General features: G+C 47.8%; 4 protein-coding genes across 4 annotated transcripts; 1 reads left to right on the plus strand and 3 right to left on the minus strand.

The window, feature by feature from the left end:
* Positions 1-24: 24 nt before the first annotated feature.
* Positions 25-11,997, minus strand: TREMEDRAFT_71446 (uncharacterized protein; the record flags this gene model as incomplete). Its single annotated transcript, XM_007004286.1, has 15 exons — positions 25-226; positions 348-482; positions 622-815; positions 884-1,061; positions 1,127-1,210; positions 1,256-1,481; positions 1,530-1,732; positions 1,783-1,983; positions 2,026-5,607; positions 5,649-7,749; positions 7,795-11,216; positions 11,276-11,377; positions 11,422-11,592; positions 11,643-11,782; positions 11,910-11,997. 15 exons carry the CDS (start codon positions 11,995-11,997, stop codon positions 119-121), a joined length of 10,935 nt encoding a protein of 3,644 aa, XP_007004348.1. The 3' UTR covers positions 25-118.
* A 656-nt stretch (positions 11,998-12,653) lies between these two features.
* On the minus strand, positions 12,654-13,676 carry TREMEDRAFT_61673 (uncharacterized protein; the record flags this gene model as incomplete). The annotated part of the gene is made up of 2 exons (XM_007004077.1): positions 12,654-12,898; positions 12,947-13,676. The coding sequence occupies 2 exons, from the start codon at positions 13,674-13,676 to the stop codon at positions 12,654-12,656; spliced, it is 975 nt and encodes a 324-aa protein (XP_007004139.1).
* Positions 13,677-14,098: 422 nt separating this feature from the next.
* Positions 14,099-16,046, minus strand: TREMEDRAFT_30271 (uncharacterized protein; the record flags this gene model as incomplete). The annotated part of the gene is made up of 4 exons (XM_007003854.1): positions 14,099-15,215; positions 15,415-15,537; positions 15,582-15,778; positions 15,825-16,046. The coding sequence occupies 4 exons, from the start codon at positions 16,044-16,046 to the stop codon at positions 14,099-14,101; spliced, it is 1,659 nt and encodes a 552-aa protein (XP_007003916.1).
* Positions 16,047-16,227: 181 nt separating this feature from the next.
* On the plus strand, positions 16,228-18,395 carry TREMEDRAFT_71447 (uncharacterized protein). Its single transcript, XM_007004287.1, has 12 exons — positions 16,228-16,492; positions 16,538-16,693; positions 16,755-16,777; positions 16,821-16,856; positions 16,905-16,919; positions 16,964-17,091; positions 17,137-17,167; positions 17,212-17,360; positions 17,487-17,655; positions 17,813-17,973; positions 18,019-18,028; positions 18,195-18,395. The coding sequence occupies exons 1-12, from the start codon at positions 16,471-16,473 to the stop codon at positions 18,243-18,245; spliced, it is 951 nt and encodes a 316-aa protein (XP_007004349.1). The 5' UTR covers positions 16,228-16,470; the 3' UTR covers positions 18,246-18,395.
* Positions 18,396-18,556: the final 161 nt, after the last annotated feature.

The following is an 18,556-nucleotide window of genomic DNA, read 5'->3' on the forward strand; positions in this document are numbered from 1 at the left end:
TGTGATGATGCATATTGCTTACTGAACTATAGTGACATGAACATGCATTCTGATTTGACTATACAACAATAGATCCATTAGATTTTTGTTTTCCTGGAATGACAGCAACGACGAAGATTTAATACCAAGCCATAAAGTTTTCGTTCATTTGTGCTAATTGGAGAGGTGCGGTGGCTTGTGAGATGAGTTGAACGATGAGATGTACAGCGGGAGATGCCATAGGGGTCTGTAAGCGTCAACATGGCTCTGAACTGACATCTAATTTGAAACCCGAGGATCGAAATAGGCTAGAGACAGAGCAAATCAACAGATCCAGAGTAAGAGGTAAGAAGGAGGAAAAGACCAACTTTATCCTTGTTCTCTCCCAAATAACCCATGAGTGACGCTCGACGAATAAACGCATCGACGTTTTTGTAAACTGTTTGAGTGATGGGAGCTTCCGTCTTGGCGTCTTTGCTATAAGTAGATGTCCAAGTGAGGACCTGGATGTTAGTTCTGTACCACCCAAATCCATGACCACATACGTTCCAACAAATCTTCATGGAACAAGCATCAACTGCAAGGATAGTGCAATCATGCAACGTGTGGAGGTGAAATGAGGAACGAAAAGAAACAACTCACCTCATCCCTTATGAACAAACTGAGCGATCCTGACAGATCAAACTCTGGCATGGTGAGAGACCGTCCAATGGCCGTAACGGCCGAAGTGACGATCCCTTCTATACCAACACGAGTGATGAAATGTTGCATGTTCGGTGTGAGACGGAATGGTACCGATTCGTTGGATTCGATGATCGCGCGGCCATTGGCGAAAGCTGATTCCATCAGCTCGGCTCTACATTCCAATGGAGTGAATGAAAGTAAACAAGGGTTTAAGACATACCCGGAAGAATCTCAGTCATATACATTAATCCACTTCTCCTCGAAAGATGGAATCTGCTCGGGGTACGATTACTCAAACTGCAGACGTAGGTGAGGAACATGACAGTGGCCGTTTGAAGTGCGAATTGTTTACGCATCAACCATAAACTATCTGGTGAATTCATCGTTTTGATCATATACTTTTATGTCAGCAACTTTTCATTTCTTGATCCAGGAGAGTTGAGGTACGACGAGGAAAACATACATTGGTGAGAATCGTCTCCGGTACCATCTTTGCCTGTATCTCATCCATCACCTCGATCTTGAGTTGCAAGAAACGGGGGTCAGTCTAAACGGTCAGCAAGAAGAATGTATTGTGTGTGTGCAAACCTACTCGTGACATGGTAGGATCATGTAACAACTTCATTCGGTCGTAAACCGCCATGATACTATTCTCTCTTGACATGCCTTGCTTGTTGCAATAATCGTCATATATATCCTGGAGACTGACGTAGGACGAGTCGTTTTGTACCAGACGTAATTGTGGAGCCAATGCTACGGCTGTGGGGAGATGGAATTGAAGATTCCTCCTTCTCGTCTCGACGCGTTTCTTCATTACACTGAGAATCAGATATCATCCATCAGACGGAAAGGAGATGAGGACGCACGAGTTCATTATCCTAAATAGTTGCGTAAGTCGTTCTTCACGACGACAATGCCTTGCAGCAGGTAGTTGGACGTTCCATGTGTACGTAGCACCGTTAGAGCCAATCATGATGACTCGTCTGAAGCAATGACCATGGCCTCGACCTAACTCCGCCTTCGAAGAGAACCTGGCAATTTTGACGAGTTCCTCCGTTTGATCGACATGCTAACAAGGTCAGATCGTCTGCACACCCCAATAGACAGGACGGAACTCACCTGGACATATTGCCCTGGCACTTCCACTTCGTCGAAACGAGTGTGATGGAAGTCCAAGAGGTTACAGCCACCTTGATCGATAGGTTGAGCCCTGGGTCGCGCGTCCAGAGATTTTTCGTAGCTATCACGCCAGAACTGTAAACGTTTGATGTACTCGCGCAATTTAGGCATATCCTTCATGAAGTCGACCTCGATCGATGCCTTTGTGTCAGCTTGTCCGCGCGGTAGAACCTGACAGCTCACCTTGAGGTCCCCGGTGAGATTGTTAGCAAACTTGGATAGGTTGTCCTTCGTTGCCTGATTCAATTCACCATCATCGTTTGGCAGACCATTGCGTCCTCCCCATTGTTGCATAGCATCGTTGAGTAGAGCAGCAAAGAATCGGTATATATCTTCTTCTGATGACGGCTTGGCACGTAGAGAAATCTGATCCACCATCTTTTCCATTGTCAGAGCGAGCAGAGGGTAGGTCGTCTTGAGAAGGTTCATAATTTCCTCGACCAAATCCAGCGGTTGTCGAGGAGCCGCCATCGACTGTCCAGGCATACCGGGGACCTGCAAGTTTCCGCTAGTAGGCGTCGGTGCGGGATTCGGTTGACTGGACGGGGTACCAGCGACGGCATCCTCCTTGTCTTTGGAGTCTTTCGAGTCGGGGTTGGGCGAGTCGGCAGCGCCATCTCCCGAGACCGAACTTGCAGGATTACCAGCTTTGGAAGCCTCCATTGCTTTCTTGGCGTTGATACTTCGACTCAACATCGCTTGTTGACGTTTATGACTGCTGAAATCCTCTCTGGTCACTCGCAAACTGTAGAACAACGCTTGTGGGTGTTGTTTGGCGATCCGAGTGAGGATAAGTCGAGCATGTTTAGCCTCACGATGAGAGAGTGACATGAGCAATTGAGGAATGAGAGTGAGCCAATACCAAATGACCAGATCGCCTTTGTAGTTTTCGAACGCCCTCGAAATGGTGGCGTGACTGTCGTCCAAGCCCAGCAACCAGAGAACCCGGAGGAGCAACGCTCGAGATTTGTGATTATTGTATGTTCCCGCAGCTTGGAGATAACAGCTAACAGCACTGGAAGCCAATACCGCACGATCTCTAGCGTACATACTAGCATATTGCTCTTCAGTCAACTTGGGTTTCCCGGGTTCGGGCTCTGGCGGTGGACCTGGGACTGTTTCCGGACGATCGCGGTAAAGTTTGTCGTTGAATTTACCCCATTCCGCCCAAGCCATCGGTAAACCCATGTCCATCTGAATGGCATGGGCAAACTCGGCGTTCGCCTCCTCATCTTGTCCAAGGCGGGAGATGAACATGCCTTTGAGGGTGAGGAATTCGGCCTTTTGTGCCGGGGCAAAATACATGAGATTCGTCGTACTGATGTTCTCAAGTCCGTCGTTGAACTTGTCAGGTTTCTGGAAGAAACACAAAGCCTGTTCTCGTAATTTGAGGAAAGCTTCGGAGATTTCGATATTGGGCAAGGAGTAGATCTTGTTGAGAGCGATTGAACATACGTCGAGCAAGCCATGTCTCCTAGCAACCTCACCGAATCGATTGATCATCCATGCCGTCTCGTGATATCCGCGATAACCGAAAGTTCCCGTCTCACCAGATGGTATAAGCGGTACATAGACTTTTGTGACAGCTTGGAAAACATGGTTACGCCATGCCAACATGTCGGACCAAATATTGATGTCGTCGTAAAAGTTCGGAAGACGATCTCGCCAGGTATGGAAGATCTGCTTGAGATCTCCATTGACGCGAACTTCAAGGTTGGCGGCGTTGGTCATGCTCAAGCTGTCGAAAACCGAGGCAGCTTCGGCCAGCTCGACACATTGTTGGAACTGTTGAAGTAACGGGATGTGCGCCGGGGTGATGTGCGTGGGTAAGCTGACCCATTTGCGTAACGACACCTGCTGAGTTTCGTCGAGGATACGCAAGAAGTCGTTGGGTGGTTCTCTGGCAGCATGAGCTTTGAGTAATGCCGAATATGCCTCAAAGGTCTTCCGTCGAGGGGTGGGCACATCGATCACTTTGGCAATATTCTGATCAAAGGTTTCTCGATCCGGGGAAGTCCAATCGCTCAATCTCCAAGCGCATTCAAGCAATAGATCCGCATCGTTGTCGACACGTCCCAAATCTAATAGCCAGTCCCAGTTCTGTAACTTCTGCGCAGCCAGAATCCAATGATCTTCCCATAAACAATACTCTTCCTCACTGAATGGCAGCAGACTATTCCTAGCCTTGGTCTGGGCCTGTTCGTACATCTCCATTGCCTGCTGCCATCTTCCATTCTGTTCATAAGTGAGAGCAGCCGTAGTCTCCACAAAGGCACAACGACCTCTAGCAAGACCATAGAACATGTCGTCTTCGTTCAAATCGGCATATAATTCGGCGAGCGAGGTCGTGCAACTCTCTCGGAGAGCGTCGTCACCTTTGAACACTTCGGTGAGACCGGAGAGGAGTTCGAATCCAATGTACCAAGCGTTGAAAGTTTTGGCAAGGTACTTGATCAGAGTCGGCGGAAGCGCGATGGGCGGTGAGCAGGGAAGGAAGCCAGCAAGGAAGGTCTGCACGACATTTGTACGTGATTCAGCCTGTTTTCGAAGGCTTTCTTTAGAGAGCAACTTGACAATGTGGGGCGTACAGATGATTTGTTGTTGACGTGACAGACAAGACCAAACGAGAGGGAATACGGTGACCCAAGCGTGGTGAGCGAGTGGAGAACTGAGATAGGCCAAGGTACTGAGGGATCGGAATAAATCCCCAGTTGTCGCTGTGGTGGCCAGATCAGCCAGCATGTCATCGTCGTCTTGTCTCTCCAATTCCGTCTTCAAACATGGATCGTCCGTACGCGCGACACCCAGAAGCAGAGTCAGGATCTCGGGAATGAAATAGAAATCCGCCAAAACATCCCAGTTTTGAATTGAGAACAACGCCTGTAATCTGGCATCTATCGCCGTAGGAAGACTCTGTTCGAGTTTGCCGAGGAAACGGGCTCGCTGTGCCGGGTCCTTGGATCGGGTGCCAAGGAGGAAAGCCGGTTCTAAACGATGTGTGATATCTGATCCACGGAGAGACTCGACTTCATACACTTGGTAAACCACCTCGAGAAAACTTTGGAATAACGCATCGTCCCGCTGATCAAAACTTGTCATGCGCATCAATAACGCCGCCTTCTCTTTGCCTTGAGAAGTTGGCTCGGGATCGTCCAACACCCAATGACGGATCAGATCGAGGAGATAACGACAGAGGACGAGATTAGTCGAACGCTCGATCAATGTGCTAAGCACGCTCTGCAGATGCTTCCGTTGTTCACGTAGGTCGGCCACACGATCTCGCAAAAGGTCCAAGATAGAGATGATCAGTCGATGAGCCGACTCTGGTGCGCCAGTGGCAGTTTGGATTTTGACAAGATTTGCGAGTACTTTGAGAAGACCGGACGATATAGCGTCGTTTTGAAGTTGCTTCGGCTGAGCTTTGAGCCAGCAATCAAGGAGGAAGATTGTTCCAGGGACGTGAGAGCTGGATCGAAGACCTGCGGCGAGACCTTCAGTCACTGCGTTTTGTACGACGGCAAGTAGGGCTTTCGAATCCGCATCGGCTTCTGCGTTCTCATCTTCTGGCATTTCCTTGAGCATTTGTTCGGTGAGATCTTTGACAGTCTCGTGTAAAGTCGAATCGTCGAACATCCAAACTTTCTCAAGAAGCTTGGTGAGAAGGGCCAGATTCGTTTTGACCCAATTCCGATCTTTGACAGCAGCAACAGCTGCGATGACTTCCGTCGAGTTGGCAACCTGGTTGATATTCTCTGGTGTTATATCCTGCCAGTAAGTGATGTCTCAAATCTTGTGGGATGACTTACATGTCCCAATGTCCGATGGAAGAAGCTGAGTTTCACCTGAACGTTCGGTAAACCTTTCGGACCCAGCATTTCTTTGAAGAGATTCAAAGCTCTTTTGACCAAACTGTTTCTGGTTGAAGACTCTTGAGCAGACGAGACGAATCGCATCAAGTGAGAGGTCATCATCTCTCTGACTTGACTTGGTGCAGCCCATCCACCACCACTACTGGCTGAAACGACCGTACCAGCCCTATCAAGTCTATGTCGTTTACTTGATGCTGCTTCGGGCGAGTCCTGCAGAGTTCGCTTCTCATCCACATCCATCGCCTCATCACGAGCGGCCATCCGCCGTTTCTCCCACCGGAAGATAAGCTCAACAATATCAATGGTGAGTTTGCGCAACTCGGGTGTAGAAGCAGCAGCAAAGGCAAGCTTCGACAAGGAGTTGGCGATCTGAGGAACATAGAGCTCTCGATAATCGTAAAACAAATCGGCGTGATTGACCAGTAACTCGCAGACGCTGACCACTTGTCCGGTCGCAGGTCCATCCTCCACCAGGATAGCGCGCAATCGTTGAGCCCATTCTGGTGTGCCAACGGTAGGAGGATCTCGGATTGGCAGACAAGCAGCAAGAATATCCGTTGCTTGACGGAAAAGAGTTCGATTCTCCGTATCTTTCAATCTGAGAACACCGATCCACGTGAGACGAACGAATTTGAAAGGGGTATCGAAAGTCGACATGAATCGCGCAGTCAGGACATACGCCGTAAGCTTGACAGTCGGTTCGAGAAGGTTTATACCCATCCAAGCTAGCTTGAAAACATGCTTCCGGACATCGCTGACTTTCACACTGCAATGATGTACCAACAAAGTGGTGAGTACGAAAATCTCAATGAGTGTCGTGTCGTCCAACGCTCTAGCCGCGGCGGTGGCTCCGAGAGGTTGCCACATCAAAGAGGCAATCTTCTGCACTGCTCCGTGTGTGATAAGAGAACCGTCTTGCTTGTCGTCTGCAAAGTAGGTTCTGATGGTGGGATTGACAATGACACGAAGAGCATTCGTCTTGAAGGCCCAAGTAACGGAAGGATCTTCATAGATATTGAGGAAATGTTCGATAACCTCTCGTCGATATTCGACAGAATCTTGCAACGCCGCTTGCTCGTAGAGGAAGAAGGACACGAAGGACTTTTCGAACGAGCTACGGATCTCGAAAGCCTCGACGACGTGGAAAAGAAGAGGGACGATATGCTGGTATCGGAGAGCTGTCATGAACATTTCCAAAATCAACGTTGGAATGACCTGATAATGAGGACCAGTCATGTTGATCTTCGAGTTACGTGATTTCTCGAGAATAGAACGCCAAACTACGACCAGAGCGGATAGGACAGGCTCGCGTTCTGCCAACCAAGAAGGAGACTTGCGTGACAGCTCTCGAATGAGATATAAGCCAGGGATAACAAGATCTGTATTATCTGGATCCTTGAAGCACATTTCGCAGATTGCTTCTGCGTTATTTGACAATTGTTCCACGAGAAGAGGTGCAGAATCCGACATGATGATACACCGATAGGTCCATATGTATCTCGAATGGCTTATATTATCGAGCAAGTTTTGTGCGGCTTCAACATGATATCGATCGAGGTAACGACCTAAACTGACGGTAAACGGCCCAGGAGAGGATTGGTGTAATTGAGCTTCGACATCCACCACGATACTCGTGAGACTTTTGAGGAATTGAACTCCGGTCGATGGGAGAAGACGGAAGATGTTGACGAGTCTGGTCATGCGAGCAATGTCAGTGTTGTCGTCCAATGGATCTCGAGCAGCCTCAGCCAACATTTGATGATCGCCCAAGGTAGATAGATGGTCCAGTAACTTGACACCGATTTCCACTTTGAAGTAATTGGTCAAGAGCTCGAGGAAACGACCGAGTCCCTCTAGACCTGTCACACTTAAACGCCTAGCATCGGCAAGATTGACGAGAATGGGTCGTAAGCCGGTCTGGAGCACATCTTTCGGCAATTTAGATTGGTGACTGAGGACCTCTCGAAGACCATCATGAGCGATATCACTTGTTGGCGAGTTGGTCGAATACACATGCTTGAAGTAGACCTGTATAATTCTGCTGCATTAGCGGACACATGTGATGTTGAAGCGAGTAACTTACTTTGAGCGGATGTTCGCCACATGAGGTTTGGATAGTAATTCAGGGCATGCCATGGTCGCGTTGAGCAGCTTGAGACAAGAAATCCTCAAGCGTTTCAGCCACACTTCATCCTTGTAATTGGCACTTTTGGGTGCTGGATCGTCCACGTCCGCAAGTGCAAGCACCTCATGTAACATACGCACAAACTCTTCTGTTGTCTCAACGAGTGGAGGACGGAGCTCGATTATATACGTCATAGCGTCGATATTCCCGACTTGCATAGGCATCGCTATAGCTCGAAGAGGCTTCGAAAAGATAGCTCCCTGTGGATCTAGTAAACGAGCTTTGACCGTGGTTTGAATGAGGTTGAGAATCGGTTGCGCCGTAAGCTCCGCTAGTAAGCTGATGAATTCCCGCGTGCTTGAGCGGGAGAGTTCATTTTGGCCATTCAACTCCGTGATGAAACAATCAACCAATCGTGGTATACGTACTTTACCTTCGTCGTGTCCTTGACATGTGCGGAGAAGGAATATGACTGCCTCCTTGACTTTATCGGCTGATCTCGGGACATGTTTGGGAGCATCGCGAAGACAAAACATGAAAGCTCGGACTAGCTCTATTTCAAGATCGATCAAAATTTGTCGGCTGATATCGGGTATTCGCATGATTGCGGTTATGGCGTTGACACCAGCCATCTTGCGAGACCAATCTTCGTCCTGACATAAAGTGACGAGACGGCTGAGAAGGGTCTGTATGACACGGGCCGTTTCTGGGGAATGATTCGATGGTGTATTTTGCGACATTCCCCGGAGATCGTTGACTAGCGTGACAAGTACGGAGATGATGCCGGGTCGTTCAGATTCCTTGACTTGGGCGAGAGCAAAAACAAAAGAGTCGAAGAAGGCGCTGGTGAGCGGAAGGAGTCTTTTACGATTGGATTCATGGGAGAATTTGCCAGGGCTAGCATCCGATCGATTGATCTCAGACGTGAACATTCTGCTGCAGAAGCTGCGGATAAACTTGATTGCTTTCTCAGCGATAGCCTCTTGCTGAGTGGCTTGCACAAGTCCACAAATAGTCTCCTGGAACGTATCATTCCCTTCAGGATTGGGAGCATCCGTTTCGAACACCGTCAAAGAGGTAAGCATCAGGGCCTGCAGAGCCTCGTCTTGATATAGCGCGTCGGAATCGTGAAGAGCAGAAGTTGCGGCTTGAACCAATGGCGACAAAGGAAGACTGCCAGTTTTCCCTTTGAAAGATATAGGGACAAGCAATCTAGAGTTGGAACTCCAGTATTGTAGATCGTGATCTACCTCATGGAAACGCCGATTACGTCCGCCGAGCTTGCCGAGAATCTTGACCGCTGCTCCCGCATGTTGTCTGTTGGCAGGGATGGGCTTGAGTAGTGCTTGCATGGCGATCATGAGGTCTCGATGGATAGGAGTCATGGTAGGATCAAGAAAGTCGCCAGTGAGATTGTCGATACATAACTCTAAAGTTCGAAGACCTTGACTGATGAGCTCTGGGCCCGCGTGCAGTGCGTGTACGAGGGGTTTCATGAGGTATGACAAGTAAGGAAGGAGATTGGTCAATCGGACGGGGACAGTGAGCGTGAGTTCGACGAAGAGATCTCTCTGTGCCGTATCACTGGTGTGTTGTAAGAGGTAAGCCAGAGTGTCTAACATTTCATGAAGGATGGGTAAGACCTCTTTGTACAACGCTTCAAACCTTCCACCGCCGATGGATCGGAACAATGCACGAAGGATTTGATAGTAGATGGCTGGATCGTCTGCTTTGGCAGCATGCTCAAAAGATTCCATGATGAGCTTTTGCAGATGAGGGACGAGGACAGACTCATTACTGGCGATATACGTGTTGATGGCGAGAAATGACATCTTGAACAATCTTAGACAGATACTGGTCTTGGCCTTTGATTCGTGACCTAGGTCGCCCAAATGAGCCATGAGGTACTTGAGGAGGATAGCGACAAGCTGGTGAGAGACCGATTCGTGGGTGATCAAAGTTTGTAGGACAGGAAACACGTGAAGGCTGACAGTAGCTTGCTCGACGAAGAAGTCCATGTTGAGTGTCCAGATTTCAGCGAAGACGTGCGGTTCAAACATGAGTAATATTTGGTCGACCAATTCCACAGCATCTTTGGACTCGCGTGGCTCACGTTGACCTTCGAAAATGGCAAGACAACGTAGAGCGTGACGGAAGAACTCGCCGAGCATTTCACCATCTGGAGGAGGCATAGGTTGGGCATCTTGACCGGAAGAACGTGATGCTGCTAGTAAAGTTCGGATGGTATGAAGCAGTGTCTTGAACAGATAACGCGCTTCCTTGCAAAAAGCTTCAAGAGATTCCTTGGCGTAAGCAACAGAATATACCGGCATGGATTGTTCGATAAATCTCCATCCGAATTTCTGCTTGTCGGCAGGATCCTCGATGTCGGTCATGCTGACATCGCCAGAAACGTCAACTTGATCTTTACGCTCTGTTCCTTCCTCTTTCGCTTGTTCTTGTGCTTTGTCCCACGTCTGTATCGCTTTCAAACGATCGTATGTTTCCGTCATGCATCGCAACTTCTCCAACGCTGTGAAGAACATGCCGCGTAAGATCCTAGACGCTTCGGTGGGTTCACCTTTGCTGATGATCGAATCGACGAGAGTGTTGAGGAGCTTTGCGCACATTGTTTGGATAGCTCCAGAGAAGGAAGCATCGTTGAGGTTACAGGAAAAGACATACACGACCCGGGAGAGTTGCGACATGGGGAGTTCGTTACGGACATGATGGATGAGATCCGCGACAACGGAATATGCAAGAGGTCGTAGTGTTTCCCTACTTGACACGCCTGACCCTACTAGAACTTTCTCTTCCAACAACGTATCAATGTAAGGGATGAACGCCGATCTGGATTCTGCTGAAAGAATATGTCTGGTGGCGACGAGAAGTTCTTTCCGAGTACCTACATCTTCAGGTGGACAGTCCCTCAGTAGTCGGATACAAGCTTCTGGGAACACTTCGAGATAGTCCTTGACGTTGACATTCTGAGCACCTCGTAAAATGTACGCTACAAATGCCATTGTCTTGACTTGCGCCTTGATGAGTTCGGTATAAACTTCACGGTTGGTGATGGCGGGTGTAACGCCCGTGAACGTCTCTCCTCTTTCCTTGGCCTCAAGATGAGCCAGTCGTTGAGGTTCTGGTTGTAGTTTGATGCTCTCTAGCACAAGGGGGTAGAAATCGAGTAGAGCACCTTGCATGATGGACTTGAAAGTTTGGAAAATGAGGACGACGGCGATAGGGCATTCGGTGAGGACTTTGGGAGAGTACAGTGAACGGGCAAGGACGGTAGGAGCCGGTGTGGTAGGTTGCGCTTGAGGAAAAGGAGTGTCACTTCCTGGTGTAACGGGGACAGGTGAAGAAGACGGCCCAGTAATCTTTCAACGTCAACAGATGTATGAAATGGTTGTCGAAGATGACTCACAAGAGGTTTGACAGTGGATGGAGGTCCAAATTCTTTCTCTACCACAGATTTGATATTAGCATACATCTGTTTGACCAAATCCAAGAACTGTTCGGCCAGTGGTTCAGCTTGTTCCTGAAAGTATAAGCAACATATGTGGAATGTAAGGAGGGACATACCTTATGACTTCGTATACCATCAATCATTATCTTTATACATGACATTGCGTTCTCTTCATTCTCTACTTTTAGTAGTTTGATCATGAGCTCCATGATCTTAGCCACGTGAGGACGAAGAGGTTCATGATGAGGTAAGCGTTGTATGAAAGAAAGAAGGGTATGTCTCAATCTCTAATGAAAGTCATTCAGCTCTTCCCTTGATCTCATTTGGGTAGACTCACCTGCTCGAGATTATCTCTAGTGAAAGATATGGTCCTCTCATCTCCTAGTACGGTACATACTGAAGGGATCAAAGCTCCGAGGTATTTTTCATAGAAACCAAAATCCCTGGCTGTCTCTGCGGAATCCCTCAATTCCACCGCTATATCATCAACATAACCTCTACCTCTGAATTGTTGACTCAAGACATACCTATGTCAAGTTTTCGTTTCAAACCTACACCGTCAGTTTGTTTCAAGAAACAAATGTGGTGATGACGAATTACTCACCAACACTGGGATCTAACAATTGAGCAGCTAAATGTTCGCAATCGGCCACAGTCATAGGTCCACTGACACTGAAACTGGGTGGTGGCATACTCATACCGGCTCCGACTATAGAAGGTGTCGATGTCTCCATCGTGGGTGTCCCGATCGGTCCATGTAGAGCGGCGATGGATGCCTTACGTGGACGACCTGTCCTGGGTGGGATGGACATTGTGAAACACCTCTGTGGGACGGGTGGTTATGACTTTCTCATTTGTTGAATATTAGTTCGGATGTTGAGATGGGTGAAAGGTCAGGTATGGAAGAGCTGAAAGAGACGTGAGAGAAGGGTATATGGGATACGAGAGGAAGGGAGAGTGAAAGAGCGAAGATGACGGGTCAAACACGAGGAAGAGGGGGGGAATGGAGGGAAGAAAGTGAATTGGGTCAGTCGAGAAATCAAGGTGAAATTTTGATTCCGTTACTAATCCCTCATTAGGATTCCGACCTCTCGATTTCCTAATGAGGATTAAGTCAGGTATTAGTAATGACTGAGCTTACCTTGGCATGGCCACTTTTACCTCCTCATCTTTGTTGTATCTGTCAATACAGTCGACAATCCTCAAGGTCATGAAAATCAGCTTGATTGTTCGCTAGAGTCTTCCTCACGATCACGACGCTGACATCCGTCATACAGTCATCTCTGCATCTTGATCACGGGTACATAAAACAGACGCTATTCGCTCGTTGATTCCTCGCACTCGCTCCCTAATCATCCACCAATGAATCTTCGTCACTGTCATCACCACCTGGCCTACTCCTGAGCCTTATGATCTCTTCTTTCATGCTCTGGTTCCGCTCTTCAAGCGCGTATCTTTTACTACTCAAGTCCTCTGCCTCCACCTTCCACTTACTAGCCCTCGCCCTCTGTTTCTCCACTTCCTCACTAGCTTCTCTGCTCTGGGCGCTTAATCGTTGGATCGTGTCTTTAGACGCTCCCAACGCCTTTGAATCTTCATGAAGCTTCTTAGAATGTTCCGAGGACAAGAGTGTGTACTCACTTCCAGTCGCTGACAGTTTATCTCGCAAGTATCGAGCCGCTGCTTCACGGCATTCCGGCTCTGGAGAGAAGAGGTTGTGACGATGTGGATATTGAGTCGAATGGGATTGACTTGGGACGGGTAACGATGCTGCAGGATTGGTACTCGGCATGGTTGGCATTCCGTGAGACTGCATTATCGGATATGGAGGGGGTCCAGTGGGGTTCGTCGTGCTATACATGTTGGGGCGGCCTATATTGAGTTGAGTAGCACCAGGACGCTGTAGGTACACCTGAGAAAGATCCGAGTTTAGTTGGGCGATAGGAACCACTGTATAAGCACCAGTGGAACCCATAGACACAGGAACCATCGACGGTAGAGGTGGAAGACCCATAGGAGGGGCGGGACCGGGATCGTTTGCTGAGAATAAGGATATTGGCCTTTGCGACACTCGAACAGAGTTCGGCCCATATGGATTGTATTTGATGTCTGCCGAAGGGGATGGGCGAGACGAGTTTCTCGGTTTGTCACTCGTCGACGTGGGTTCAGCGGTCGGTTCTCCAGTCGTGGGAATATTGAAAGTGAACGTGTTCGGGTCACGGTCAGCTGCTGACCAGGGATGTAACTTGTCTATAGCTTCTTCTGCGGTCATACCTTGATCGAACAAGGAGTTGAGAGTTTCGGAGACGTTCACGCCGTTTGACGGAGCTTCAGTACGGTCAGTGGTCTCAGATTTGAAAGTTACGACCATATCGTTAGCCCTTTCACTTGTGTCAGTTGTGTTAAAGTGTTCTTGAGTTGGGAGGTTGTGTTGATGTTGGTGTAAGAATGAAGATTGATCAGATGATTCAAGGATAGTGACAAATGAGAACGAGGGGTATTTATATCTTCACATGTTTATGGTATGTCTTCCGTTGAACAATGGAGTTAGTAAATAAGCGAGGTCAGAAGTTGCCTGTTCATCAGCCTATCGCGAATGATCGGTTACGCAGTCAAAGGAAAGCCAGAATCACCTACCTTCCAAGCGAATGACTCCTTCAAATCAGAGGATAATCATCTGTACATGATACAACAATTTAGGGCTACAAAACACCATGATACGTGACATCTAACATGTGACGTTTGAAATGTCCTTCAATCGCTTCGTATCTGTTTAATCTCGTCGTGATGTCATTAAGACATGACACGTGAATTCTTCTCTTCGACTTCTATCCTACTCCATTCTGCTAAACTGGAAGGATTCACCACCCACAATCTAGCCCTCTGAGTCATCTTCCCCAGATCTTCCTCTGGTAATCCTTCATACACACCTATCTCACGAACCACCTTCCCAACCGAACCACGATTATTGGTCAATACTGTCCAGCCGCATTTGACGCCTTCCATCATGGTTCGTAGTGTATGAGCAGAGGGTAATTTCGTTGTCCCAGGTTTCGCTTTCATCTTCCTTCTCGCACGTGATCGAGGCCCAGAATCAGCTTCTGCTCCTTTTTCCAACATTTTTTGGCATGTTTGAACTAGACGACGATCGAATGCTGAAAGGAAATGATAATTTCCTGTATAAACGCCCGTCGCAGGTGATGGTAAAGATCGAACATGAATGAATTTCAAAGGTCCTTCGTTTCCTTCCCATCGGCTCCCCTTCCAAAAGGTCTGAGGATCATCCTCGAAGAGAGCTTTTGCTCTTCGTTTCTCTCCAGGTCCACCTATGACGTTGATGATGCGTGGGAACCGACTTTTGACTTCTTCGGTCACCCAAAACCCAATTTCACCTTTTCCACCTAAGGCACCTAGGCGAGATTGGAGTTCTTGGATGAGAGGATGATCCATCTCCGATACGAGATGTTCTTTCAGATCTTTGGACACGTTGGAATGTGGTTCTAATCTGACCCCGTTTGAGTCCTTTTCCATAGCGCGAAATCTTCTGTCCACATCCTCCTCTGAAGTAGGTAATGGGTGATGCGACGAGTCACAACATATAGCGATCAAGACGGAGAGATCAAGTAGTATATTTCTAGAAGGGATGAGTGTTGGATATACACAAGGAGGAGGAATCTTCGGTGGTGCCCCGACGGCGATGATCTGTTGAACACCCAAAGAGTGTATGGTTTCTAGAGTGGAAGGGATGCGGGGGTCTTGATAAAGATCACGGGGTTTGAAGGGTAGGCGGGTATAAGTGAAGTAGATCTGAATGGAGCGAAGGGAACCGAATAGATCTTGGGATGCACTCTGAGCAGCTTCAACTAGACTTTGCGCTCGATCGATCAGGGAACAATTCAATTGTTGTTTTCTATCGGAATGCCAGTCCTGTGGGTTCGAATGGGTCCCTTGTCGTTGTCGATATTCGGATAGAAGTTTGGAGATCTGATCACTATACATCAACATTCATGAATTTAGAAGATGATCGGACTCACGGGCTCACATAACAAACCTCCGTTTTCTCATCCAATGATTCGTCCATCAGTCCTCTATCATTACTCTGACCTAACTTTTGATTCAAATTGAGAGTTTCAAGGGCCGTTTGATGAAAATCATCATCTTCTTCCATTGCTTTACTGATAGCTTCCATATCTTGAGATCGAAATTCAGTCAAAAGACGAGATTCTTGTATACTGACGATCAACACGAGTGATGAGGTCATATAAGTGGGATTTACGAGTTGACCTTTATCCATTGTTTTCCTCCAGCAGCTATGATGTCCACTCTGATTTCTTTCCCACAAGGTGATTTCATATTCTGGCATATACCGATGTACGGTGGGGTGGAATTCATGAATGCGTTACACATGTCACGAAGGTTTGGGTAGTTGGAGTTAGTGGCGCCCTTAGAGGTGCTTATGACCTGTGATGTCAGCTAAGTCTGAGAATGAGTAGCAGAGGAGAGATGAATGTCGACTGACAGCATTGAGGTGAGCTCTTTCAGTGCTGAGTTGACCTAAGAACCTACTCATACCAGCCACCTCACGCTGCGAGTAATCTGAAGGCTTCCAATGATCGATGATGGGAGCTCGGTAATAGGTAGAGGGGACATGATGGTTGATGAAATCACTAAAGACCCGTATGGTCTCTTCGATCTGGGATAGGGTGTTTTCCCCTTCCCCGTCGACGGGATTGAGTTTCATGATATGATACAAAGGGCAACAAAGCACGAGGATAGAGAAGCAAGCATAAAGGTAGAGCGAGGAGAGGAATGTATCTTACATACGTAGAGTGGTTGCCGGTTGATCGGCCCGTCTTTAACCGAAAAGGTAGTGAGTGAGGCTAATGGATGGATACAACGACTGTCTTCTATCTCCCCCATCTCTTATCTTACCTTCTCAATCATTTAATCATCAAAAGCATCTTTAATATCCACGTACTTCTTTGAAGCGTGTCAGAAAAGTGCCAACAAGGCTCCATGTTTCTTACGCCAAGTAATACTCAACTGGGAGATAATATCTCGGTTAATTCCTTTGTACAACAACAACACCGACCACATCTGTCACGCTCCATTTATACTTATCAGCCACTTGTGTTTCCGTCAATGAACAACGATATCAGATTAAGATGAATGACGGGACATCTCCAGGTAAGTCTGATCTTGTCGTAATGTGGTCGAAGAGTTGAACACGAGGCAACAACAAAGCTATATCCCCTGTGGTTGACTTTACCGCCGGTGTCATAGCTGGTGCTGCGGGGTTAGTAGTTGGACAACCGTTCGACGTGATAAAGGTCAGATATCAGACGCCAGAGTTCAATGGTAGGTACTCATCCGTATGGAGAACTTTTGGTTGGTTTCTCTCTCCTCACAATCCTCCTACATGGAAACAGTTCGAATAACTGACTTGCAGGTGCAATTGTACGCGAGGAGAAAGTGACTATGACACCATCTGCTTGAGGGCTGTTCTGATGAACAGGTACATGGATTGTTCAAAGGTGTTTGGTCTCCCATGGTCAGTCAATCCACATCTCGTAGCGGTGACACTCAGACTAATCATCAGGCAGGGATCGCCTTCGTAAGTTTCACTGCAAGTCTTCGAAGTTATGCTGAGAAATTCAGATCAACGGAGTTGTCTTCTCCTCTTATTCCCTCTTCATGCGTTTTCAGCATCCCTCTACCGAAAATGACAGTGAACCAAGTTTGTCGCAGATTTGTTTAGCAGGAGCGGGCAGTGGAGTGGTAGCAGCGTGAGTCTAAGCCACACCCTACAAATACATCTCATTGATGCTTAGGTCCCTCACTTGTCCTATCGAGCTGATCAAGGTATGTCCATTCTGACTGTAAAACTGCTTCAATCTGACTAGTAGGTCCGACAACAATCCGCTCCTCCTCATCTGGACCCTTCTATAGTCTCGATCTTGCGGTCCATCGTTCGGACGGAGGGGGTGAGGGGACTGTATCGGGGGTTCTCAGCTACGGCTCTGAGGGACATTGCTTATGGACCATACTTTTGCACGTGAGTGTCATCACATTCTGTATTGAACTTGACAAAAGATACCCCGTCCGTCAATCTAATCAGTATGATCACCGTCGGTCAGGGTTCATCAGTCACTTCACTAGGTACAGGGATCTGACGAGTTAGCTACGAGGCAGTATGTCGGTACTTCAGAAATCAACGTAAACCCCCAGCAACCCTTCCTGCAAATCATCATGGACACGGGTTGATACAAGAGGCCGAGGCTGAGCTGGGAACGTTGCGTTGGCCAGAGCTGATGACTGCTGGAGGACTTGCGGGACTGGCAGCATGGTTGGTAAGTATTGACCCGTTGACTCTTCCACGCATCGTTCTCTTTGACTCCCCCAAGCATCATCACATCTCTCGCTCCGATGTCCTTCTTCATCCTGCACATCGGATCTCGATAGACAATTAGGATAAAACGTGATTTTACAGGTAGAGCTGACAACCAGACCACATTCCCTTTCGACGTTCTCAAAACCCGCATGCAGGGAGCGTCGTGGGAAGAGAGATCATCGGTGAAAGCTTTGTCACTTCACCGTACCGCTGTCAATGCGGTGAGAGCGGAGGGGTGGAGAGTATGTTTCGCAGGTTTGGGTCCTACGTTAATACGGTGAGTTTGACTGTTGTCTGAAGTGAGGTCTGGACTGATTTCTAGAGCTGTACCTGTAAGTCACGTCGTTCATCCGAACCCAATAACCTCTACCTTCCCACTTGCCAACTGTACTCCAACCATTTACTCCAGTCATTCTCACTCTCACAACACCTCGTCCCCGGGGACGTACAATACACACCTGTACTGCTATCGCGAAGGATGAACTCACTGACATTCAGGTCAACATGGTCATCTTCCTCACTTTCGAAGCGTGCGTTGCGGCGTTGTGATCTAAATCTCACCTTTTCACAGTTCCACTATCGTTGCCAATCCCGACTCGACTCTTTGTAACGTACGACCGACCAGCATTCATTCCTAGCATTATTCTGTCATTTGTCATTTACGATTGTCATCACTATCATGCAATGTCTTGCCTGCTTCTCCCCCACTCATAGGGATTGTTCATTCCCAAGTCCAGATTTGAAATCAAGTTCCACGAAGAGGGTTGCACCTCTGTGTACCTACTGTAGTACCTGACCAATTAAATTGAAACAAGAACAAAGTGTAAGCCTTCATAGGAACGATGAGAAGAATATGGAAA

The sequence above is a fragment of the Tremella mesenterica genome (assembly GCF_000271645.1).
Source record: "Tremella mesenterica DSM 1558 unplaced genomic scaffold TREMEscaffold_4, whole genome shotgun sequence".
Lineage (NCBI taxonomy): Eukaryota > Fungi > Basidiomycota > Tremellomycetes > Tremellales > Tremellaceae > Tremella > Tremella mesenterica.